The 26,884-nt window shown below is 44.1% G+C and overlaps 1 protein-coding gene across 1 annotated transcript in view; it reads right to left on the bottom strand.

Moving 5' to 3' along the window:
- CACNA1B (calcium voltage-gated channel subunit alpha1 B) overlaps positions 1 to 26,884 on the bottom strand; it is a 278,427-nt gene that overhangs the window by 189,205 nt on the left and 62,338 nt on the right. Inside the window, exons 5-7 of the mRNA XM_007947083.1 lie at positions 22,070 to 22,161; positions 20,575 to 20,727; positions 18,539 to 18,729 (exon numbers count right to left, since the gene is read on the bottom strand). Of these exons, the coding sequence (XP_007945274.1) occupies positions 18,539 to 18,729; positions 20,575 to 20,727; positions 22,070 to 22,161 (436 nt within the window). The remainder of the gene's footprint in view (positions 1 to 18,538; positions 18,730 to 20,574; positions 20,728 to 22,069; positions 22,162 to 26,884) is intronic.

Genomic DNA, 26,884 nt, shown 5'->3' with positions numbered 1-26,884 from the left:
AAAAAAAAAAAAAAACTCCAGTGATCAGAAGAAAAGAAATAATAAAGATTTGAGCAGAAATAAAAGAAACAGAAAATAGTTAATAGATAAAAATCAACAAGACTGGAAATTGGTTCTTTGAAAAGATTAATAAAATTGGCAAACTTAACAATAGAAAAGGAGGAGAAGATTCAAATAACATGAATAAGAAATGAAATTGTTGACATAACAAAAGAACCAACCAAAATCAAAAGGATAATACGAAGAACCATATTACAATAAATTTGTAAACCTAGAAGAAATGGACACATTTCCAGTAACACACTACTTACCTAAAATAACAAAGATCAAGGTAGAAAAATTTGCACTTATCCATAACAAAAGAAGAAATTGAACAGGTCATAAAAAAATTCCCAACCAATAAAAGTCCTAGCCCAGACAGTTTTACTGGAGAATTCTACCAATCATTCAGAGAAGAGCTGACACCAATCCTACTCAAACTATTCCAGAACACAGAAAAGGATGGAATCCTCCCAAACTCATTTTATGAAGCAAGCATAACCTTGATACCAAAAGCAGGCAAAGACACTACTAGAAAGGAAACTACAGACCAATATCCCTCATCAACCTACATGCAAAAATCTTCAACAAAATGCTAGTCAATCAACTTCAACAACATATCAAAAACAAAAACCAAGATGGATTTATACCTGGTATGTAAGAATGGTTCAGCATTGGAAAAATTAACATAATCCATCACACAAGTAAAATAAAGGAAAAGAATCATATGATCATATCAATAGATGTGGAAAAGGCATTTGATAAAATCCAACACCTATTCCTGATTTAAAAAAATAAAAAATAAATCTCTCAGAAAAAAATAGGAATAGAAAGGAAATTCCTCAACATAATAAAGGGCATATATGCAAAACCAACAGCCAACATTCTTCTCAATCAAGAGAGACTGAAACCATTCCTCTTGCAAACAGGAACCAGATAAGGATGTCCTCTATCTCCACTTCTATTTAACATTGTACTGTAAGTCCTAGCCAGGGAAATAAGGCAAGAAAGGGAAATCTAAGGCATCCAAATTGGTAAGAAAGAAGTCAAACTATCCCTATTTGCTGATGATATGATCCTATACACAGAAAACCCAAGAGACTCAGCAAGAAAACTACCGTAACGTATTGAAAGATTTAGCATAGTGGCAGGATACAAGATCAACATACAAAAAATTGGTTGGATTCCTCTACACCAGCAAAGAGGTCTCTGAGAAGGAAATAAGGAAATCAATACCATTTACAATAGCTACCAAAAAGATAACACACTTGGGAATAAATCTTACCAGGAACACAAAAGAGCTATACAAAGAAAACTATAAACACTACTTCAAGAAACTATAAGAGATCTACATAACTGGAAGAACATACCATGTTCGTGGATAGGAAGATTGAACATTGTGAAAATGTCAGTACTACCCAAAGCAATCTATACATTCAATACAATCCCAATCCAGATTCCATCAATATTCTTTAAAGACATGGACAAACCAATCACTAGTTTTACACTGCTGGTGGGACTGTAAAATGATATAACCACTGTAGATTGGTATGGTGATTCCTTTAAAAGTTGGAAATAGAAATACCATTTGATCCAGCAATCCCATTACTAGGTATATATCCTAAAGAAGTGAGAGGCAGGACACGAGCAAATATATGCACACCCATGTTCATCACAACACTATTCACAATAGCAGACAAATGGAAACAACCGAAGTACCCATCAACCAATGAATGAATAAACTAACTGTGTGGTACAGCCACACAATGGAATATTACACAACTCTAAAGAATAATGTAGAATCTACAAAACAGCACATAACGTGGATGAACTTTGAGGACTTTATGCTGAGTGAAATAAGTCAATCACAGAAGGACAGATACTGTATTTAGTCCACTATTGTAAAAAGTCAAGGAAAGGTTTATTATACATGAAAGGAAACTTTCTTTGTTGGGAGGGTAGGGGAAGAAAATTTCCTAGATAGGTTGAAAAAAATATATTGTTGTTGTTATGTGCCATCAAGTCATCTCTGACTCATAGTGACCTTATGTACAACAGAACGAAACTCTGCCAGCCTCATGATCCCTACTATATCTGAGCTCATCACTGCAGCCACTGTGTCAATCCATCTTGTTGAGGGCCTTCCCCTTTTTTTGTTGACCCTCCACTTTACCAAGCATGACATCCCTCTCCAGAGAAAGGTCTCTTCTGACAACATAACCAAAGTAGGTGAGACACAATCTGGCCATTCTCACTTCCAAGGAGTACTCCAGCTGCATTTCTTCCAGGATAGATTTGTTAATTCTTCTAGCAGTCCACGGTACTTTCAGCATTCTTCACCAACGCCACAACTGTTCAGCTTTCACATGCATACGAGGTGATTGAAAATGCCATGCCTTTGGTTATGCACACCTTAGTCCTCAAGGAGAACTCTTTGCTCTTCAGCACTCAAAAGAGGTCTTTTGCAACAGACTTGCCCAATGCAATAAGTCTTTTGATGTTTTGACTGCTGCTTCCATTGGCGTTGATTGCAGAACTAAGTAATACGAAGTCTTGGACAACTTCAATCTTTTCTCCACTTATCATGATGCTGCTTTATTGGTCCAGTTGTGAGTATTTTTGTTTTCTTAATATTGAGGTGTTATCCATACTGCAAACTGTAGTCTTTAATCTTCATCAGTAATGCTCCAAGTCATTCTCACTTTCAGCAAGCAAAGTTGTGTCGTCAGCGTATCACAGGTTGTTAACGATTCTTCCTCCAATCCTAATGCCATGTTCTTCTTCATATAGTCCAGCTTCTTGGATTATTTGCTCAGCATACAGATTGAATAAATATGGTGAGAGGCTACAACCCTGACACACTCCCTTCCTGATTTTAAACCATGCAGTATCCCCTTATTCTGCTCAAATGACAGCCTCATGGTCTATGTACAGGTTCCTCGTGAGTACAATTAAGTGTTCTGGAATTCCCATTCTTCTCAATGTTATCCACAATTTGTTATGATCCACACAATTGAATGCCTTTGCATAGTCAATAAAACACAGGTAAACATCTTTCTGGTTATCTATGCTTTCAGCCAAGATTGACCTGACGTCAGCAATGATATGCCTTGTTCCAAATCCTCTTCCGAATCCAGCTTGCACCTCTGGAAGTTCTCTGTCAATATACTGCTGCAACCATTTTTGAATTATCTTCAGTAAAATTTTACTTGTGTGTGATAGTAATGATATTGTTCAATAATTTCCACATTCTGTGGGATCACCTTTCTTTGGAATAGGTACAAATATGGATCTCTTCTGGTCAGTTGGCCAGGTAGCTGTCTTCCAAATCTCCTGGCATAGCCAAGTGAGTGCCTCCAGCACAGCATCCATTTGTTGAAACATCTCATTGAATATTCCATCACTTCCTGGTGCCTTGTTTTTTTTGCCAATTCCTTCAGTTCAGCTTTGACTTCTTCCTTTAATACCACTGGTTCTTGATCATATGCCACCTCCTGAAACGGATGCTCATCTACCAATTCTTTTTGGTACAGTGACTCTGTGTACTCCATCCATCTTCTTTTGATGTTTCCTGCATCACTGAACACACACACACACACACACACACACACAGATTATCAGTGGTTACCAGGGATACAAGGGAGGGGGAAAGGGAAGCTTTTGTTTGCAGGGCACTGAGTTTATGCCAATGGCGATGGGATATTTTACAAAAAGAGAGCAACAATGGTAGCACAACATGAAAAACATCATCAATGTCCCTGAGCTATAAATGTGGAAGTTGTGACATTGGTGAATGTCTTGTTGTATATGTTTTCACCACAATAAAAGTTTAAAAAAAAAAAAAAAAGCCATATTACTATCAGATAAAGTAGATTTCAGAGCAACAAAACTCATCAGAGACAGAGAGTGACATTACACAAGGATAAAAGAATCAAACCAGTAAGAAGGCACAGCAACCCTAAATGTGTATGCACCAAACCCCAGAGCTGCAAAATACGGGAAGCAAAAACAAAACCGAAAGGAGAAACAGACAAAACAACCGTAACGGTTGAAGACTTCAACACCCCTCTCTCACAGTTTATAGAACAACTTGTTGTTTTTGTTGTTATGTGCCGTTGAGTCGGACCCAACTCATAGCGACCCCTCCTTGGGTTTCTGAGGCAGTATCACTACAGAAGTAGATTGCCCCATCTTCCTTCTGAGGAGTGGCTAGCAAGGGCATCGAGGAACTCGATAACATCATGAACCAACAGCATCTAATCACATTTATAAAACACTCCACCTAGCATCAGCACTATACACATTCTTTTCAAGTATCCATAGAACATACACCAAGGCAGACCGTATCCTGGGCCATAAAACAAACCTCAACAAATTTAAAAGAATTGGAATCATACAGAGTGTGCCCTCCAACCACAATGGAATCAAACTAGAAATCACTAACAGAAAGTTAGCAGGAGAAAATACAATTTTACATTGATTGGTTATTGCATATTGAACCAACATTGCATTCCTGGAATAAAACCCCAAGTAGTCATGGGTATATAATTTATGTTATATATTATACACACTGCTATTGAGTCGATTCCAACTCATAACAACCCCCATTGGGTTTCCAAGGCATAAACCTTTACAGAAGTAGATTACCCTGTCTTCCTTCCGTGGAGTGGCTGGTGGGTTTGAATCGCCAACCTTCTGGCTAACAGTCAAATGCATAGGCACTGTGCCTATATATTACTAAACATTATGTGCTATTTTTTGGTTGTTGTTAAAGTTTTTGCATCTATATTTATGAGGATTTTTGTTCTGTAGTTTTGTTTTGTTTTTCATACTGTCCTGATCTGGTTTCGGTATCAACTGCCGTTGAGTCAATTCCGATTCATAGTGACCCTATAGGACAGACCAGAACTGCCCCCATAGGGTTTCCAAGCCTATAAATCTTTACAGAAGCAAACTGCCACATCTTTCTACTGCAGAGCAGTTGATAGGTCCAAACAATTGGCCTTTTGTTAGCAGCCCAATGTTTTAACCATTGCACTACCAGAGCTCCTTCAGGGTAATACCAGCTTCAAAACACAAGTTGGGAAATATTCTCTCCTCTTCTTTTTCTGGAAGATGTTGTATAAAAACAGCATTTATATTTCTTCCTTATATTTTGATAGAATTATAATTGACTTGATAGCAACAGATTCTGTTCAACCACATTCATGGATTAGGAAACTCGACATAGTAAAGATTTTATTTCTCACCAAACTGATACACAAGTTTTATGTAATTTCTATCGAAACCTTATCAGGAATTCTCTTATAGATATCAATGAGATTATTCTAAAATGTATATGGAAGGAAAAGAAAAAAGAATAGCTTAAAAAAAAAAAGTAAGGAAGATTAAAGTGGGAAGAATTAGTCTACCTGATTTCAAGAATCAAGATAGCATGAAATTGGCAATTAGACAGACACACAGATCAGTAGAGCAAAACAGACAACCCAAAAACAGACTCACACAAATATACTGAACTGATTTTGGGCAAAGGTGCAAAAGCAATTCAATGGAAGAAATACAGCCTTTCCAACAAATGGCATTGAAGTAACTGGACATCTACAGGAAAAAAAAAAAAAAGAACTTAAACCTCACAACTTATGTAAAAAGTAACTCAAAATGGACAATGTACTTACATATTGTTGTTAGGTGCCATCCAGTCATCTCCAACTCATAGCGACCCTATGCACAGCATAACGAAACACTGTGTGGTCCTGTGTCAGCTCCATGATCCTTGCTATACTTGAGCCCATCGCTACAGCCACTGGGTCAATCCATCACATTGAGGACCTTCTCCTCCTTTGTCGACGCTCCACCTTACCAAGCATGACTTCCTTCTCCAGGGAATGGGCCCGCCCTTCTGACAACACGACCAAAGTAGGTGTGACGATCTGGCCATTCTCACTTCCAAGGGGCATTCTGGCTGCATTTTTTTCCAGGATAGATTTGTTCGTTCTTTTAGCAGTCCATGGTACTTTTGACATTCTTCACCAACACTACAACTCAAAAGCATCAACTCTTCTTCAGTCTTCCTTATTAACTGTCCAGCTCTCACATGTATAGGAGGCAATTGAAAATACCATGACTTGTGTCAGGCGCACCTTAGTCCTCAAGGAGACATCTTTGCTCTTCAGAACTTGAAAGAGGTCCTTTGCAGCCAATCTGCCCAGAGCTATACATCGTATGGAAGGAAGGTTGGGCAATCTACTTCCGTAGTGATACCGCCTCGGAAACCCAAGGAGAGGTCTCTGTGAGTCAGATTCGACTCAAGGGCACATAACAATAACAACATACATCATGTGATGTCCTGACTGCTGCTTCCAGTGGCATCAATTGTAAAACCAAGCAATGTGAAGACTTTGACAACTTCAATTTTTTCTCCATTTATCATGATGCTGCTTATAGGTCCAGTTTTGAGGATTTTTGTTGTCTTTATATTGAGATGTAATCCATACTGCAGACTGTATTCTTTACTCTTCATCAGTAAGTGCTCCAAGTCATCCTCACTTTCAGCAAGCTAAGTTGTGTCGGCAGCATGTCGCAGGTTGTTAATGAGTCTTCCTCCAATCCTGATGCCACGTTCTTCTTCATATAGTCCAGCTTCTCAGATTATTTGCTCAGCATATAGATTGAATAAGTATGGTAAAAGGATACAACTCTGGTGCACTCCCTTCTTGATTTTAAACCATGCAGTGTCCCCTTGTTCTGTTCAAACAACAGCCTCCTGGTCTGTGTACAGATTCCTCATGAGTACAATTAAGTGTTCTGGAATTCCCATTCTTCCCATTCTTCTCAATGTTATTTGTTATGATCCACACAATCAAATGCCTTTGCATAGTCAATAAATCATAAGTAAACATCTTTCTGGTATTCTTTGCTTTGAGCCAAGATCCATCTGACGTCAGCAATATCCTTCGTTCCGCGTCCTCTTCTGAATCCAGCTTGCATTTCTAGAAGTTCTCTGTCAATACACTGCTGCAACCATTTTTGAATTATCTTCAGTAAAATTTTACTTGCATGTGATATTAATTATATTGTTCGATCATTTCCACATTCTGTGGGATCACCTTTCTTTGGAATGGGTACCAATATGGATCTCTTCCAGTCAGTTGGCCAGGTAGCTGTCTTCCAAATCTCTTGGCACAACCAAGTGAGTGCTTCCAGCAGGGCATCCATTTGTTGAAACATCTCAATGGCTATTCATCAATTCCTGGTGCCTTGTTCTTCACCAATTCCTTCAATGCAGCTTCAACTTCTTCCTTCAACATCATTGGTTCTTGATCATATGCCACCGGAAATGGATGAAGATGGGCAGGTCTTTTTGGTACAATGACTCTGTATTCCTTCCATCTTCTTTTGATGCTTCCTGCATCATTCAATTTTTTGCCCATAGAATCTTTCAATACTACAATCCGAGGCTTAAATTTTTTCCTCAGTTCTTTCCACTTGAGAAATGCTGAGCATGTTCTTCCCTTTTGGTTTTCTAACTTCAGGTCTTTCCACATCTCATTATAGTAATTGGCTTTGTCTGCTTGAGCTGCTCTTTGAAATATTCTGTTCATCTCTTTTATCTTGTCATTTATTCCATTTGCTTTAACTTCTCTCCACTGAAGGGCAATTTTCAGAGTCTCTTCTGACATCCATTTTGGCTTTTTTCTTCCTTTCTTGTCCTTTTAATGACCGCTTGCTTTTGTCATGGATGATGTTCTTGATGTCATCCCATAATTCTGGTTTTCGGTCATTGGTGTTCAATGCGTCAAATGTATTCTTTAGATGGTCTCTAAATTCAGGAGGGGTATATTCCAGGTCATATTGTGGCTCTCATGGGCTCGTCTTCAACTCCAAGTTGAATTTGCATATGAGCAGGTGATGATTTGTTCCACAATCAGCTCCTGGACTGATTTTGGCTAAAGATATTGAGCTTTTCCATCGCTTCTTGCCACATATGTAGTCAATTTGATTCCTGTGTGTTCCATCTGGTGATGTCCCTGTGTGTTGCCACTGTTTGTGTTGTTGAAAATAGGTATTTGCAATGAATAAGTCATTGGTCTTACAAAATTCTATCATGTGGTCTCCAGCAATATTTCTGTCACCAAGGCCAAATTTTCCAACTACTGGTAATTCTTCTTTGTTTCCAACTTTTGCATTCTAGTCACCAGTGATAATTAACACATCTTGATTGCATGTTTGGCCAATTTCAGACTGCAGAAGTTGGTAAAAATCTTCAATTTCTTCATGTTTGGTTTTGGTGGTTGTGCGTAAGTTTGAATAATCATAGTATTAACGGGTCTTCCATGTAGGTGTATGGGTATTGTACTTCAGGACAGATCTTGAAACATCCTTTGTGATGATGAATATACCACACCATTCCTCTTCAAATTGTCATTCCCAGCATAGTAGATATGGTTGTCTGATTCAAAATGGCCAAAACTGGTCCCTTTCAGCTTACCAATGCCTAGGATATCTTTATGCATTCCATTTCATTTTTGACAACTTCCAATTTTTCTAGATTCATACTTTGTACATTCCGTGTTCCAATTATTAATTGATGTTTGCAGCTGTTTCTTCTCAAATTGAGTCATTCCATGTCAGCAAATGGAGGTCCCAAAAGCTTTACTTTATCCATTTCATTAAGGTTGGTTCTACTCTGATGATGCAGCTCTTTCCCACTCATATTTTGAGTGCCTTCTGACCTAAGGGGCTGGTCTTCCTGCACTGTATTGGACAATGTTTCAGGGCTATTCATAAAGTTGTGTAGTAATGTAGCAATAATGTAGCAGTGTTTCTCTGCTATTCATAAGGTTTTCCCTGGCCAATTTTTTGAGGAGTGGATGGCCTCTTCCTTCTTCCTAGTCTGTCTCAGCCTGTAAGCTGCACTGAAACCTGTGCACCACGTGCAACCCTGCTGGCATTTGAGACACCAGTGGCACAGCCTCAAGCCTCACAGCAACACACAAGCCACCAAAGTATGACAAACTGACAGACAAGTTTGTCTTCCTCAGCTGTTCGAAACCTCTCTTCCCTCCCCTTACCTGGATCCCGTGGCTCTGTCTTGGCCCGGCTCTTCCCCTGCCTCCCACGTCTGGGTGTGGGGCCTGTCTGTCCACCTTTACCTGGGTTCCCGCAGCTCTATCTCAGCCCCAGCTCAATTAATACATGATTAGTAAACTCTGCTAATTACTGAAATGATCACAGAAAGTATAGTCTTATATGTACTTACATATAAAATGTAAAATGATAAAACTCCCAGGAAAAAACTTTAGGAGAAAATGTTCAATCCTTTGGGCTAGACTGAGTTCTTAGCCACCACTCGTCTGTCATCCTGTCACACTGTGGTGACGAAGCAGTGAAGTGCTGTTTGATATGGTGCCGAAAGATGATCCTCTCAAGTTGGAAAGCACTCAAAATACAAAGAGTTGCTTCCTTAAAGTAGAGTTGACCTTGATGACATGAATGGAGTAAAGCCTTTGGGACATTCACTTGCTCAAAATGTGGCAGAACTCAAAATGAGAAGAAACAGCTACAAACATGCATTAATAGTCAGAATGTGGAATGTACAAATTTTGAATCCAGGAAAACTGAAGTCATCAAAAATGGAATGGAATACATAAAAAATCAATATCCTAGGCATTATTGAGCTGAAATGGACTGGTATTGACCATTTTGAGTTGGACAGTCACATGGTCTACTATCCCAAGGATAACACATTGAAGAGGAATGGCATCGGATTCATCTTCAAACAGAATATGTCAAGGTCTTTCCTCAAGTACAGTGCTGTTAGTGATGGATAATATCCATATGCCTATAAAGAAGACTAATTAATACAACTGCTGTTCAATTTATGCACCAACTTCTAATGCCAAAGATGAAGAAATGGAAGATTTTTACCAACTTCTGCAGTCTGAAATTGATCAATATATAATCAAGAAGCATTGATAATTGCTGGCAACTGGAATATGAAAGTTGGAAACAAAGAAGCAGCATCAGTAGCTGAAAAATACAGCCTTGGTGGCAGAAATGATGCTGGAGATTGCATGATAGAATTTTGTAAGACCAACGACTTAGTCACTGAAAACACCATTTTCTACAACATAAACAGAGACTATACATGTGGACCTCACCAGATGGAATACACAGGAATCAAATCAGCTACATATGTGGAAAGAGATCATGGAGAAGCTCAATGTCATCAGTCACCATAAGGCCAGGGGCTGACTGTGGAACAAATCATCAATTGTTCATTTGCAAGTTTAACTTGAGCTGAAGAAAATTAAAACAAGTCCACTAGAGTCAAAGCCCAACCTTGATTATATCCCAACTGAATTTAGAGACCATTTCAAGAAAAGATAGACACATTTAACACTAATGACAAAAGGCCAAGCAAGCTGGCCAATGACGTCAAGGACCCTACACACAAGGGAAGTAAAGGTCATTCAAAAGACAAGAAGAAAAGAAAAGACAAATACGGATGTCAGAAAAGACTCCAGAACTTGCCCTTGAACGGAAAGTAGCTAAAGTGAACAGAAGTGATGAAGAGCTGAAGAGAAGGTCTTAAAGAGAGGCTCAAGAAGACAGAGAAAAGTATTACAATGAAACATGCAAAGACCTGGAGGTAGAAAACCAAAAGAAAAGAACACGCTCAGCATTTCTCAAGCTGAAAAAACTGAAGAGAAGATTCAGGCCTTGCATTGAAATATTGAAGGATTCTATGGGCAAAATATTGAATGACACAGGAACCATCGAGGGAAGATGGAAAGAACACACAGAGGCGCTGCACCAAAAAGAACTGGTCAGTGTCCAACCATCTCAGAATGTGGCATATGATTAAGAACTGATGGCATTTTAGGAAGAAGTCCAAGCTACACTGAAGGAATTGGCCAAAAACAAGGCTCCAGGAATTATCAGAAAACCCATTGAAATGCTTCAACAAATGGATACAGTGCTGGAAGCACTCACTCATCTATGCCAAGAAATTTGGAAGACAGTTACCTGGTCAAATGACTGGAAGAGATCCATATTTGTGCCCATTCCAAAGAAAGGTGATCCAACAGAATGCAGAAAGTATCAAACAATATCATTAATATCACACAGAAGTAAAATTTTACTGATGATAATTTACAAACAGTAGCAGCAGGACATACACAGGGACCTGACAGAAATTCAAGCCAGATTCAGAAGATATGGAATGAGGGATACCATTGCTGATGTCAGATGGATCTTAGCTGAAAGCAGAGAATACCGGAAAGATGTTTGCCCATGTTTTATTAACTATGCAAAGGCATTCATCTTATGTGGATCATAACAAACTATGGATAACATTGTGGAGAATGGGAATTACAGAACACTTCATTGTGCTCATGCAGGTCCTGTACCTAGATCAAGAAACAGTCATTCACGCCCTGTAAACTTTCACCCAAATGACAATAAAAAAAGAAAGGAAGAGTTGTTCAGACAGCACAAAGGGACACTGTGTGGTTTAAAAATCAGGAAAGGTGTGCAGGAGGGTTGTATCCTTTCACTATACTTATTCCATCTGTATGCTGAGCAAAAACTTCAAAAAGCTGTATTATACTAAGAATGCAGCATCATGATTGGAGACAGACTCATTAACAACCTGCAATATGCAGATGACACCACCTTGCTTGTTGAAAGCAAAGAGGACTTAAGTACTTAGTGACGAAGATCAAAGACTGCAGCCTGCAGTGTGGATTACACCCCAACAAAGGAAACAAACATCCTCACAACTGGACCGATAAGCAACATCATGATAAATGGAGAAAAGATTGAAATTGTCAAGGATTTCCTTTTACTTGGATCCACAATCAACACCCATGAAAGCAGCAGTCAGAAAAATTAAATGACATATTGCACTGGGCAATCTGCTACAAAAGACCTATTTAAGGTGTTAAAGAACAAAGATGTCACTTTGAGCAATAAGGTGAGGCTGACCCAAGCCATGGTATTTTCAATCGCCTCATATGCATATGAGAGCTGGACAATGGAAAAGGGAGACTGAAGAAGAGTTGATGCATGTGAGTGGTGGTGGTGGTGAAGAATATTGAATATACCACGGACTGCCATATGGATGAATAAATCCCTCTTGGAAGAAGTACAGCCATAATGCTCCTTAGAAGCAAGAATGGCCAGACGTCCTCTCTCATACTTTGTCACGTTATCCGAAGGGACCAGTCCCTGGAGAAGGATATCATGTTTGGTCAAGCAAAGGGTCAGAGAAAAAAGGGAAGACTTCAATGAGAAAGACTGCCACAGTAGGGCTGCAACAATGCGCCCAAGCATGGCAGTGACTATAAGGCTGATGCAGGACTGGGCAGTGTTTTGTTCAGCTGTACATGGGTCACCATGAGTCAGAACTAACCGGATGGCATCTAACTACAACAACAACATGAGTCCGAATCAACTCGAAGGCCCCTGACAACAGAGTTCTTACACTTGACACCAAAGGCTCAGTCCAAAAAAGGAACAGTTGATAAGCTGAACTTCATCAAAACTTTAAATGTTTGTTTGTGGAAAACCACATAAAGAGAATGAAAAGATAAGCTACAGATTAGGGGAAAACGTATGTAAGTCATTTATCTGACAAAGATCTGGTACCTAGAATAGATGAAGAACTCTCAAAATCCAACAGTTTAAAAAAGAGAGAGCTATTTTACCAAAGAAGATATGCAGATGGCAAGTAAGCACAAGAAAAGAGGTTCAATAAAATTAACCATTAAAAAAATGCAAGTTAAAACTACAATATGACCTCAGCACACGTTTATCAGAATGGCAGAAATAAAACACAGTGACAACACTCAATGCTGACAAGGATGGAGAGAAACTGCATCACTCCTACACTGCTGGTGGGAGTGTAAATGGTACAGCCACTTTGGAAAAGTTTTAGTTTCTTAAGAAACTAAATATGCAGCTACTCTACAACCCAGAAATTCTACTCTTGAATATTTATCCTAGAGAAATGAAAGTTTACATTCACACAAAGAGCTACACGCAAATGTGTATAGCAGCTTTATTCACAATATTTCAAAAACTGGAAACAACCCCTACACCCTTCAACAGGTGAATAGTAACAAACTGTGGTCCATCCATGCCACAGAATTCTACTCAACATACAAAGGAAGGAACTGCTGATTCAGCAGCCTGGATGAATCTACAAAGAATTATGTTGAGTGAAAAAAAGCCAGTCCAGAAAGGTCACACACTCTGTATAATTCCCTCTTTTTAACACCCTTAAAACCACAACATCGTGAAAATGGACAGCAAATTAGAGGGTGCTGGGGGTTAAGGAGGGACTGGGGGTGGTGGGGAAGTGTGTGGCTGTGAGAGAGCAATGGAGGGACCCTGTGGTGATGGACTGTCGGGTCTCAACTGCATCAAAGTCAGTGTCCTGGTTGTGGCATTGCACTCGTTTGCAAGACGTTACCACTGAGAAGCTGGACAGGGTGTGTGGGATCACATGGAGTTCTCTCAAAATTGCATATGAATTTACAACTATCCCAAACTAAACAGTTCAGTTGAAAACAAAAATCCCATTTCCCTTGAATCTATCTCTTAGCAGTTATGTCAACTCACTTCACAGGGAAACTCCCTGGAAGAGGTGGCTACACTTGCTGACCTCATTTTTTTACTTCCTGCTCTTGTCACCTACCTATGTCAGGGTTATGTCCCCATCACAGGAACTGCTCTCATCAAGTTTACCAACAACCTTCATTTTGCCACATGCAATGGTCGAGGTTTCTGCTCTCATCTTCTTGGAGCTCTCAGCAGCATCTGTCCCAGTCGGTCGAGCACTTTCTCGGAACTCTTTATTCAGCTCCCGAGACACCATGTGCTCGTGCTGTTGTTATTCCCCTGAAAGGCCCTGTCTCAGTCTCTTTTGCTGGCTCCTGATTTCCTACTGTGTCCCTGAATGTTGGGACCCCCAGCGGATCTGGACAAGGAGAGACCCATGTTGCATCTAGATGGCTACTTGCAAGCTTTTAAGATCCCAGTCGTTACTCGCCAAAGTAAGAGGTGGAGCAATGCTTTGTGTAGTATGTTATGCCAATTGAGCTGATGTTCCCTGCGACTATGGTCCGGAGCCCACAGGTTCAACTACTCGGTCCCTCTGGGTAGCTGGCTGTGACCAAGAAGTGACTACAAACTTGTCCCTTGTCAGCTCTACTGTATACCTGGGAATTCTTATAGAACATACAAATATACTTGTAGAAACATTTCAAAACAGAATTCTTAAGTGCCATCACCACAACCCGATGAAACAGAACTAAGCAAATGCTCCATTTTCCCCATCTCTGTAAATAGCACCCCTCTCCCGGGGGCTCAAGTATCAAATCTGGTGTCACTATTGATTCCTCTTTCTCTCACACTGACCATCCAATCCATGAGCAAGTCTTATCTGCTTGCTTCCAAATACAGCCTGTGCACTGACACATCTGAACCCTATTTCCTCTGTTCTTTATTAGTACAATAAACACATGCAAAGAAACTGGTATATAATCACGAACCAACTTTATCTCTACCTCCCACTGTCTCTGAATAAGGGTGGCCAATCGACTCGATGGCAGTGGGTTTGGTTTGGGCTGGTCTCTTTAAACTTGGCCAGTGGAAGTAATCCCTCCATGCCCCTGGATGCAAACGTGGACACATCCTGGGCTTTTCTGATCACTCCTCAGTGACAGACAGAAAGTGCTACAGTCACTTTAAGTTACAAACAGCATCTCAATCCAGTAACTAAAAGTATCCAGTCCCAACTGGTAATCAAAACCTCCAGCACGTTTTGTGCTGCACGTCCACACGCCGGAGCTGGCCTGCCGCGGCTGACACTTTCACTGAAGAGGCAGCCGTGGCCCTCTTTTCCTCTCCATGCTTAGCATGGCCCTCCTTCCTCAGCCAGCCAGACCCCAAAAGTGTCAGACCAGGGCGGGAGGAGACGGGGGGGGGGGCACAGGCAAGTTCTTTCTGGTGTGATGTGGCCATGAGAATCTCGTCTCGGGGCAATGGAGGTCACTGCTGACTCAACAGGCACTTCTCTGGTTTCTTCAGAGACCCCACCTGCTCCACTTACTTTGTAAGTTGCAGGTGAGCCACTTCTCCTACAGGTGAAGAGTCGCTCACCCAGCCAGCTTTTCAGGAGAACACCAGGGCAGGTGCTCTTTCTCGGACTGCTAGTTCATCCTGGTCAGCCCTGCAGCTGCAGCTGGCCCAAGGGGACATTCACATACATCCTTTCCCTGCCCCAGCCTTGGGGTACTCTCAACCTGCCCCACTGCTGCAGACCAACGGCTCTGCTCCACAGTCCTCAGAGGCCAGGCCCAGGAGCAGTGGCTCAGGCCCTCTAAGTTTAGGGAGGTAAGTACGTCCAAGCAGGCCCAGCGGTCTGAGGGGCAGGCTAGCCCTCTCTCCAAAGAATCCTCTTTAAAAATCCCTCTTATCTACTATTGAACCTCCCAGACTATGACCCCTTGCACCCTTCAGGCCTGGAACTGAACTCACTCCTGTGCTTTAACATCCAGCCAAACCACAGACAGGTCTACAAGGTGAACAGTTACACCAGGGAGGTACACTCCTTAGATCAGTCAACCACAAGAGATCAGAAGGGCAGCATTTGTGCAGGGAGACAGCTCAGAGGGCAAGAATGCATAGAAAAGGAAAACATGGTGCAAAGGTAACCACAGGGAAGAAGTAGGAAGAGAGCTGTTACATTGTGGGGATTGCAATCAATGACATGAGACAAAATGTGCATGAACTCAATGAATGAAATGGAAAATGAATTTGCTCTGTCAACTTTCACCCAAACCACAGTAAAAAGTTAAGAAAAAAAAGAGAGAAAGAGAGAAATCCCCCCAATCTCCAGCAACATCCCCTGCTCTGACAGCTCTCACCCACCTGCTCTGGGTACCAGGCCTTGTAGCTGTCTGCTATCTCTGTGTCTTGGCAGCCAGCAAATGACCCAGGGAGCATCCTATGGCACCTGTGTGCCCAGCTCTCAGCCTGTCAGGTTTCAACCTGCCCGTTACCCCACCCCCAGGTGAAGGGAACACCCTCTACTGCCCCTCACCCTCCTGTTTATTGTTGTTATGTGCCCTCAAGTCAGACCTGACTCATAGCAACCTCTCCTTGGGTTTCTGAGGCAGTATCACGATGGGAGTAGATTGCCCAACCTTCCTTCTGACACTCTCCTGTTTGGCTCCATCATACTTGCCACTGTTTGGGCCCTAATTTCTCCATGCCTCTTGCTCACTCTGAGGATTAAGTTGTGTCTGACCAAGGTATGGTCTTCTCAATCGCCTCATAAGCATGCAAAAGCTGGACAATAAAAAAGGAAGACTGAAGAGGAATCAATGCATTTAAATTTTCGTGTTCGTGAAAAGTATAAATATACCATGGACTTCCAGAAGACTGAAGAAATCTGTCTGGGAAGAAATAGGTATGGTCCTTAGAAGGGAGGATGCTGAGACTTTGTCTCACATATTTTGGACATGTGATCAGGAGGGGCCAGTCCCTGGAGAAGGATGTCATGCTTGGTGAAGCAGAGGGTCAGTGAGAAAGAGGAAGACCCCCAACGAGATGGAAGGACACAGTGGCTGCAACAATGGGCTCAGATACAGCAATGATTGGGAGGGTGGCACAGGGCCAGGCAGTGTTTAGTTCTGTTGTACATGCAGCTCCTGAAAGTCGGAGATGACTCGATGACACCTAACAACAACCTGCTCACCACTGCATGGGCCCACCTGCAGGAGAGCCTTGTGCACGGGGGTCCTGTGGGAATCTGTATTGAATGGAACCTCTGCAGCCCCCTTGATGAGAGCCCTCCTGCCCCCACTCAGGGTCATAGACACAGGCAAGGCAGCCTAAGTTGTCTGTGGCCTTGACCAACCCAATGGGCCCTCAAGGCTGTGTGGACTTTCTCTCTCAAATGCATTGGGTGGGGCCAGCAAGAACATGGCCAGCTCGAAACTATTTTTAGGGCTCATCTTTATAGGAACTGTTCCTTGATCGGCTGTGGGGAGAGAACAGCCAAGCTCCTCATCTCCGCCTTTGTCCCCAGTCTCTGTTCTCTTGATCAGACAAAGGCTGTCACCAAACACGACTCCCACTCCAAGGATGGATTCTGGTTCAATGGACCCTGAGCCAGCTGCTACTTAACTCTTCATCTGCTGGTGGCATGCAGGAGTGGCTCATCTCCCCAGCATTTATCGAGCCCCTGCAGGATGTCCAGCCACAGCCCAGCTGTGGCCCATGAACCCACAAGGAAGACGCAGGGCAGAGGCCTTCTCTTTCCTTCCCTCTCACCTGCCATCATGGTACCATCACTCAGAAGCACAGAGACAGGAAGGGAGGCAGGCCCCACTCTCTGCACACACCTGAACAGTCTCCAGGCAGCGTGTGCTCCAGGCCACAAAGCACTGAGAACACACCCTGGCTATTCAGCATGTGCCAGCCCACCAGATACACCTTCCCAACAGCCTTTCTAAGATCCTCCTGCTCCCAAAGCCCCAAGACACTCACTCAGTTGTTCTCATGCCCTGTGGCTCCCCAGACACTGGGTGGTAGAAGGAAACCATGAGGGCTTCATTAAATAAAGGGAGACTGAATCTGCTCAGGAGTCGATGGTGGGTCCCTCCCTGGGCAAAAGATGGGCCATCAGGCACTTTCCCCAGGGTCTCGTAGTCAACTTCATCAGGGCCACCTGTGGAGACTGGCTGGCATCCCAGTGAGATTGAGGGACCAGAGAGGACACAGCTACAGACAGGCTGGAGTGAGGAAAGTCCTGCACAACCAGAGTTTCCCCATGCATCAGTTTAGGGTGGCCTGGAAGCCCTGCTGCTGTGTACCCACCCTCCCAGGTACCTTGGAAACAACGAGGCCCAGCAATGCACTGTGCCTGTGCTGTACCTAGGACGTCCACAGGGCAGCACATGGCCAGTGGCTGGCAGCATGCAATCCCCTGGCCTTAGGTCCTCGGGCAAGTCAATTATCCAATGTCTTGGTTTCAACCTCTAGTAGGGGTTCTTGACAGGACTGAATGAGTAGCCAAGCACACAATATGTCACACCAGCCTGACATGGAGCTGGCTCACTGCATGCATGTGCTGCTGTGGATGTACCACTTCCCTTGTTGCATTTTTCCGTCCTCCACCCCTAGCCCTTAGCTTTACTTTCATCAGGAAGGCCACCCCAGAGACACCAAGAGGACTGAGATCAAGAACTGGAGTTAAGAATGACATGGGTGGAGGGCTTCTGGGTCGGAGAGAGTAGCCCCAAGGCCAGGTCACTCAAGGGGAAGAAACAGAAATGTGTGGCAGGTAGGGCCAATGGGAAGCCCCAAGGTGGAGCCATTTGAAGGCAGGAGCCATATTTTATCCTGGGACAGGGGCTGGAGCTGGACAAAGGAGGGGCCCCAAGGCAGAAGCCCTGAGTTCCAGCAGCACCCAGATGCCACTCACATTGTAGAGAATGTCGGTCCATCCCTCCATGGTGATGCACTGGAACACTGTCAAGACAGCAAACAGGATGTTGTCGAAGTTGGTGATGCCAAAGTTGGGCCCTGGCCAGTACTCCCGGCACTCCGTGTCCCCCTCACACAGCCGGGCTGGGGCCTCCTTGCCACAGGGGAAGTCTCCCACAGGCTCTGCATCTATGAAAAGGAGAACGGCCCACACCTGAGCACAAATGTTCTGAAAGCCCTCCAGCCCACACTAGGCCCTGGGGCTGCAGACTTGGCGCAGGCTGGCAGAAACCCAGCACCCAGGAAACTCCCCTGACCTCTACCCATATCCCCTGCATCTGCTTTGCCTCTCTCCTCCTGCCAAGAGCCCCTCTGTCCTGGCGGCTGCTGGCTTCACGCTGACTTTCACCGTCCCAAGGCTCTCACTCACTCATTCAGACCTCCCAGGAACTGTGGGCCAAACCGTCCCTGTACAAAAACCTGCCTATCTTCATTTGAAGTTGCCTTCCTCAGAAGACCAAAGCCAGAACACTCTTGAGCCCACATCTTCCTGTATCTGTCATCCTGACTTCTCCTCTCCCTCACTGCCTACCAGCTAGCCTGGTGCTCCTGGCCTACAGGAGAGACTGTCCCTTGAGACAGCAAGGCCTTGGCCCAGCCCCTAGTTGAACCTGAGTACTGGACAGTCCAGGTGATTGTCACCAGCACAACCCAGAGTGGACCCTACAGGGGCCCAGAGGATGGTCTGGGGTCCCAGGCCTCACTGTGCTGGCCCCACAGAGGGGCTCTGCCTCTGCTGACCTGTAGGCCCACACAGGGTGGGAAGGAAACACCAGGAAACCATGCTAACTTCTCAACAAAGGTAGCAAGCAGCACTCTGCTCCTAAAAGCTGATTAAAAGGCCAAAATACCCATTTTGGAAAAAAAAAAAAACATTTAAGACAGCATGGAAATCCCTCCTGCCAACACAGGAGAAGTGCTGAGGAATTTCCAGGGCAGAAAGCCAACATTCTGAGGCTTAGAGGGCAGATCTGCCAATGTGTTTATTACCCACCTCCCAAATGTCCTAATAAGAGGCTGATGAAGACTGTGTAGTCACTTTTACCACTTGCAACAAGTGCACTTTCCAGGCATAATGACACTTCTGTTTCTCCTCCCCCATTCTGGATATGATATCTCTCGTCTCACTACGACCAGGGAGCTGCCTGTGTGGGCCCCTGTTGTGCTCTTAACTTTAAAGGGGAAGCTTCCCAAGTCTTGCAGTTCAGTCTGATGTTTGCAAGAAAGTTTAGGGAGTTTAAGAAAGTTTCCTTTCCTTCAAGTTTGGTAAGAGTTTTCTTTTTATCATGAATGATTGCATCTTAGTGAAAGTTTTATCTGCATCAATTCAGATGAGCACATGGGTTTTCTCCTTTGATCTGTGTGTACAAGCTGAAATCTTAGGGTCATCCTTAATTCTAACATCCCACCCACATCTGGTCTCTCTGGACATCCTGCTGGCTCTATCTACGATATACACGTAGAACTTGACCCATTCTAATCACTTCCACAACACCTCAGTCCCAGCCCCCACCATCTCTCCCCTGCATTACATATCTTCCAAATTATCCCTGGCTCTGTCTTTGCCCTAAAGCCTCTCTCCTCAGAGTAGCCATACAACCCAGACACCATCTCCCAGTACTCTCAGAACAGGACTATGAAGCCCACATGATTGCCCCTCTGTCCTGGTGGCCAGCTTCACACTGATATTCACTATCCCAAGGTTCTTGCTCACTCATTCAGACCACCTTTCGATTGTCACCTCCCTAGAGCAGGCCCTGAGTTTCTATTTCAAATATCCCTTTTGTGTCCTTCTTAGAACTTGCCACAATCTGAACCTACCCCATGTGTTTGTTTACTATCTATATTTGTCAAGGCATTGCCTGTGTCCCCCACTAGCTTGTCAGTGCCCTCATCTGTCTGGCCCTAGAGCAATGCCTGCCTGCCGGGTGCAGGAGTCTGTGGTCCCCCAAGCCCAAGGGCCACTGTACCTACCTGTGCTGTTGGGGAAACAGGCCTTGTGGAATTTGCCCATGTAGAACTCGAGGCCAATGATGGCGAACATGAGGATGGCGAAGAAGAGAAGCAGCCCGATCTGCAGGAGTGGAACCATGGCCTTCATGATGGACTTGAGCACCACCTGCAAACCTGGGTCAGAACAGGCCAGATAGCAGTCAGCAAGCAGTAAAGTGGGAGGGAGAGCAAGGGTGGGTGGAACAGCAGAGCCTGGGGCAGCACTGAGAGCTTTGGGGGCAAGAAAGACCTAGGAGCCCTCCAAGTAGGGAGAGAGAGGGAGTGAGCACAGATCCTGAAGGACAGATAGTGGGCAAAGCTGAGAGTCCTTGGTAGCCAAGCCCAGGGTCTAGGGGAGGCTGGCTGTGCAGTGTCTCAGTATGGGGAGGGCAAGAGTGGGATGTCCAAGCGTCAAGTCCAGAAAGGACTGTGAGGTGGTGGACTAGGGAGGGCTCAGGGTACAGCAAGAGTAGGGGATCTCAGGACAAAAAAGCAGGAGGTCCTGAGGGGGAAACCAGGGGATTCCAAAGGAAAAGATTAGGGATCCTAAGGGGGAAAAGCAGAGGATCCCAAGAGGGAAGAGCAGGGGATGTTCAAGGGGAAAGGAAAGGAATGCTGAGAGGGAAAAGCAGGGGGACCTGAGGAGAAAGAGCAGAGGAGTGGAAGGGAGAAAAGCAAGGGATCCTGGGGGAGAAGCCACAGTGTCTGGGGACCCAACTTTGGGAAAGTGAAGCAGAAGGAGCCATCTCCCTGAGTGCTGTAACTTCATGACCACTCCTCTTCCAGCCTGCCCCAACTCTTGGGTACTGGGCCAGCAGGGCCCAGCTCTTCCCCACAGTAGTCCCAGGAGAACACAGCACTAGCTCCCCTGCCCTCCTCAGCTCTTATGCAAACCTAGGACCAAACTTCCACTGCACTGTGAGACTATGGACCAGAGGTCCCTGGCTCACAGGTCATCACATCATCCTTCTGCCCTCTTCTTGTCTCCTTGAGCTGCACAGTTCAGGAGCATGTCTGAAGGCTTGTCTCAGTTCCAACAGTCCTACTAACCCTGAGCCAAGACAGGTGGCCAATTAGATGTTTTCTCAGGCCTCCTGCACCCTCTGCTTTGGCCCACACTCGTTTGTTCTTTTACCCCAGATGAAGGGTTAAGAGCTGGAAGTACAGCACAGTATATGAGGGGAAATCTTCCATCTAGGGAAGCCAAGTCAGGGCAAAATAACAGGGTCACCTCCTGGGCCTTATGGGAAAATGAGATAGACTAGAAAAGGCCTGCTCCTCCCTTTCTCCCACCTGCTTCCCTGGGATCAAGAGTGGCAAGCTTAGAGATTGCCAAAGCCAAAGGGCCCACTGCTTAGGGGCTTAACTGGCTGTAGGGTGTGTGTGTGTGTGTGTGTGTGTGTGTGTGTGTGTGTGTGTGTGTGTGGAGGCTTGGTGTTCAGGGTAGGTTGGGCCTCACTGCCTCTGCTGGACTCACTTGGAATCCCAGACACCAGCTTCAGGGGCCTTAGCACACGCACAGCCCTCAGCGTCCGCAGGTCGAAGTCGGTGCCAGCCGTGGCCAGGATCCTGGCAGGAACAGGAGAGGAGGGAAGTAAAGGCTTCAGCACTGGATCACAAAGAGATCACACTCCTCCTACCACCTGTGTGTTTCTCCTCAAAGCAGTGATGCTATCTACCTGTATGCCCCACTGTTCCCTGTCCAAGCACAGGGAAGGCCTAGGGATGGAGCTTTCTGGGCAGAGGGAGGCAAGAATTGAATTAAAACCCCTCACTAAGACATGTTGGCAATGGCACCCTACCTGCATGGCCATCCCACATTCAAATGCACTGCTATGAGAAGGCATTTGGTCCCTGGTCAAGGCATGAGTCCGTCCTCTCATGGAGCCCAAGCCTGACCCATGAACTCAAAGTAAGCCCAACTGCACTCAAAACTGCTTCCTAAGGAGTGGTAGTAAATGGAAGCAGGAGCAGGATGGAGCTGAGAGACCCCTGAACATTATCACACATCACCCTTCCACATTTTATCTCAGGAAGACAGAGAAATATGAGGCTGGGAAGGTGGGGCAAAGGGTTCAGAGGATTCAGGCATACCATTCCCATCAGCTGCAGCACCATAAAAATAGATTTTAATGCCTCCCATCTTGTAGTGCAATGGACCACTTTTACATGGCCCTCCTGCCATGATCTTGTAACTCCCACCAAACGACTGGATGAGACTGTGCAAATAAGGTGCTTGTGGCCTCCTAAAGGGATTGGACAGCTTGCTAATAATGCAGATAAGGTGTTGGCACCCTTGGGGGAGTAGGACTATGCAAGTAAGGTATATGAAACCCTAAAGAGGGGATTGGGCAGTTTTAGGCTTAAAATGAGCCACCCCAGAGGCAGAAAGGGGAGACCTCACTACCAAGGAAAGAATCAAGAGTGGAGTACATCCTTTGGACCTGGGACCCCTGTGCTGAGAACCTCCTAGACCCAGGAGAAAGAGAGAAAAAAAGCTGCAACACTGGAGATGAGGCAAGATAGTGAAAAGCAGTAGCAGGGAAAAAGTGGCCACAGAACCAGGAAACCAGCACAAGATTGCATGGTGGGCTTCCCAGCCCACAGAGCAAGGCAGTTATAGCAGGCTCGCTGACCCAGGGAGTCAGAGAGCTGAGCACCTTCAGGCAGGAGGCTTCTTGAGAGGGTACAGTGCTTCTGGGCACTTATCAGTGGGGCTAAAGAGCTCTGTAACACCTGCCCAAGGGCAGGGGCCAGGTCCAGAGGTCTAGGGGCCAGCAGGTAGGACTGCCTACAGCCACAGCCAAGGAGCTATCCTCACCAAACCGTACCCTGAGTCATTCTTGCTTCTGAACTATAACCTGTTACTTTCCTAATACATCCCATAATTGTGAATATGATCTGAGAGTTCTATGTGGCCATTGTCATGAGTTATCAAACCCAGCAGAGAAGTACTGAGTGCCTAGGCTGGACAGCTGGTGTCAGAATCAGTAAAAAGACTGAAGAGTGAAGGTATATCTGACTCCACCGCATAGGGACCAGCCTCAGGCAGATGCTGACAGTGATTCTCTCTCCTCCCCCATGTGAAGTTAGACAAGGAGGTCAGACGATGGTCGGATGGTGCTGCTGCCACACCATTTTACACATTTTAAAAACAAAACTCCTTTGAGCCCCATCCACCTCCTGCCATGGCCCATTTTTCTGCACATCAAAACTCATGATGTCACTACTCAGTCTCTGCACTTCCTCACCTCAGTCCTCTTCAGTCTTCTCCAACTAGGTTCTTACTTACCACTCCACTGAAAAGCTCCTGTCAAGACTTCCTCTCTAGTTCTGATGTTCAAGCCTCCTTTGTAAGAAGTTTCTTCTACTGTATAACACTCTCTTGTTTTCTCCTTAACTCTCTGAGGGCTCTTTCTGAGTCTCACTTGCTAGCTTTTCCTCCTCTACAATACTCACACGTTTGGGGGCACAGGGCCCACTCTGTGTGTCATCTCCTAATAGCTTTCAATACCAATGTGTACCTACTACTCATCAATTCACATCTTTAAGCCAAACGTGGAGTTCCTGGCTCATAGATCCAGCTGTTTTTTTAACATTTCCACTTGGATATCAAAAAAGCATATTAAATATAACTAAAGAACCCATCATTCTCACTCATAATTTGCTCTTACTCCAGTGCTCCCTCTCACCATAAATTATTGTTTAAATCAAAATCAAGAATTCATCCCTGCCTTCTCTCTTTCTCTCATACTTCATGTCCAACTCGCTCACACTTCTGTGGGCTCTACCTTTAAAACACATCCACGACTCTTGGTGAAAAGGGTTTTATGCTCCCCACTCTAAATACATGGCAGTGAGAGAGAAAATTTGAGATGGAGTTGGGGTAAAAAATAAACCTCTCGGGAGAAAACAAAAGAAGGGTAACAAGAATGCCTCCTATTCCAACCCAAATGCTACAGCACATGAGGAAATCCAAAGTTAAGAGACAATCAACAGCATCAATTATTACAAGATGAACTTAGTTCAGATGAAATCAACAAACTATGAAGCAAAATGGGTAGAGATGAAGAATGACCTAGAAGTCTTGGCAATAAATAAATAGTTATGAATATGTTTTAGAACTCAGTAATAACACCCTCTAGGCTGGAGACCCATTTTGAGAGTGCTAGTGAGGCAGAAGACAGTACTAGGGATAGAACTGAGGAAAGCCATCGAAAACATAAGAAAGACAAGGAAATAAGCTAAAGAGCAGTTCAGTGATATGGAAGTTAGAGCAGAGACTCCAGGACACATCAAAACTGAATTCTAGGAGAGAATGGAGGGAATGGTGAGGAATCAACATTTGAAGAGAGAACAGAGGAGAAACTTCCTGAATGAAAGATATGAGTTCTCAGATTTAAATATTGTAAGTAGCATTCCATAAATAATTCCATAACTAGAAACAGTGTGAGGAACTGTAGACCATCAAGCATAACAATAAGATCTTAAAAGCTACCAGAAAGAAGACAAAATATCTAGAAAAGGAGAATTAAAAAGAGGACTTCATTTCAGCACAAATATACACTAGCAGACAATTGAGTGATGCATTCAGAGCACAGCAGGACAACAGCTGTTGCCTTAGAAATTTATACCCAACTAAAGTGTCAATGACAATTGAAAATAAACACATTTTCAAGCATCACTCGAGACCTCCAGCAAATGATAAACTCAAAACAACAAGAAAATTCATCTCACATTTTCTCAAAGGGACTGCATAATATACAAGACATAATGGTAGGCACAGAAAATTATTTTTTAAGAAGTTATAGTAACTACTGTTTTTTTTAAGAGATATCTTCAGTTTCTTGTTTTGTGCATGTGTGTTTATTTTGCACATATAAAACTAATAGCCTAGGTAACAAAATTATTTACAGAAGGGGTTTGCCCCAAGTAGTTATAGCAAACTATGGTAAAGAGGTTAAATCATTCTTCATCATCCTCAACCAGGGAACAGGGAACATTTTTTCTTAAAGGTCAGACAGTAAATACTTAGGTATTGTAGGTCACACAATCTCTGTGGCAACTACTCAACTCTGCAGTTGTAGCGTGAAAACAGATATACATATAGACATAGATATACACACCTCAGAGATGTTGTGGGTTTGGTCCCAGACCACTACAATAAAGCAAATATCGCAACAAAGTAAGTCACGCAAGTTTTCAGGTTCCTCAGTATGCACATATATCGCAACAAAGTACGTCACACAAGTTTTTAGGTTCCTCAGTGTACACAAAGGTTATGTTTACACTATACTATAGTCTACTAGGAGCTCTGGTAGCATAGTACCTAAGGCACTTGACTGCTAACCAGAAGGCTGGCGGTTCAAACCCACCAGCTACTCCTCGGAAGGAAGATGGGGCAATCTACTTCCGTAGTGATACTGCCTCGGAAACCCAAGGAGGGGTCGCTATGAGTCGAGTCCAACTCGACGGCACATAACAACAACAACAACAAATAGTCTACTAAGTATGCTATAGCATTACAACCCACCAGCCACTCCTCAGAAGGAAGGGTGGGCAGTCTACTTCTGTAGTGATACCACCTCAGAAACCCAAGGAGGGGGTCGCTATGAGTCGGGTCTGACTCAACAGCACATAACAACAACAACAGCCACTCCTTAGAAAGAAGGGTGGGCAGTCTACTTCCATATTGATACCACCTCAGAAACCCAAGGAGGGGTCGCTGTGAGTCAGATCTGACTCAACGGCAGCATGTTGTGTGTGTGGTAGCATTACATACAAATGTGTCTTAGAGGAAGAACAGCAAGAACCATCCTTGGGAGTGATGGTGAGACTTCATCTCACATATCTGGACATGTTATCAGGAAGGACTAGTATCTGGGAAAGGACATCATGCTTATAAAGTAGAGGGTCAACAGGAAAGAGGAAGACCCTAGATGAGATGCAGTGACACAGTAGCTGCGAAAATGGGCTCAATAATGGCAACAACTGAGGGTGGTGCAGGACCAGCAGTGCTTCGTGCCATTGTCCCCAGGGTCACGACGACTCCAAACTGACTCAAAGGCACCTAACAACACAAACAGCATTGTGAAAAAGTTTGAGATACTGAGAATGACCAAAATGTGATGTTGCTGTTGTTGTTAAGTGCCGTCGAGTCATTTCCAACTCATAGCGACCCCATGCACAGCAGAACTAACACTGCCCGATCCTGCGCCAGCCCCACAATCCCTGCTATACTTGAGCCCATCATCACAGCCACCGTGTCAATCCATCTCGTTGAAGGCCTCCC

This window comes from Orycteropus afer, unplaced genomic scaffold, assembly GCF_000298275.1.
Source record: "Orycteropus afer afer isolate SDZICR_OR568_19922 unplaced genomic scaffold, OryAfe1.0 scaffold00174, whole genome shotgun sequence".
Classification (NCBI taxonomy): Eukaryota; Metazoa; Chordata; class Mammalia; order Tubulidentata; family Orycteropodidae; genus Orycteropus; species Orycteropus afer.
The sequence above is the reverse complement of the archived record's forward strand: the minus strand, read 5'-3'. Positions and strand labels throughout refer to the sequence as shown.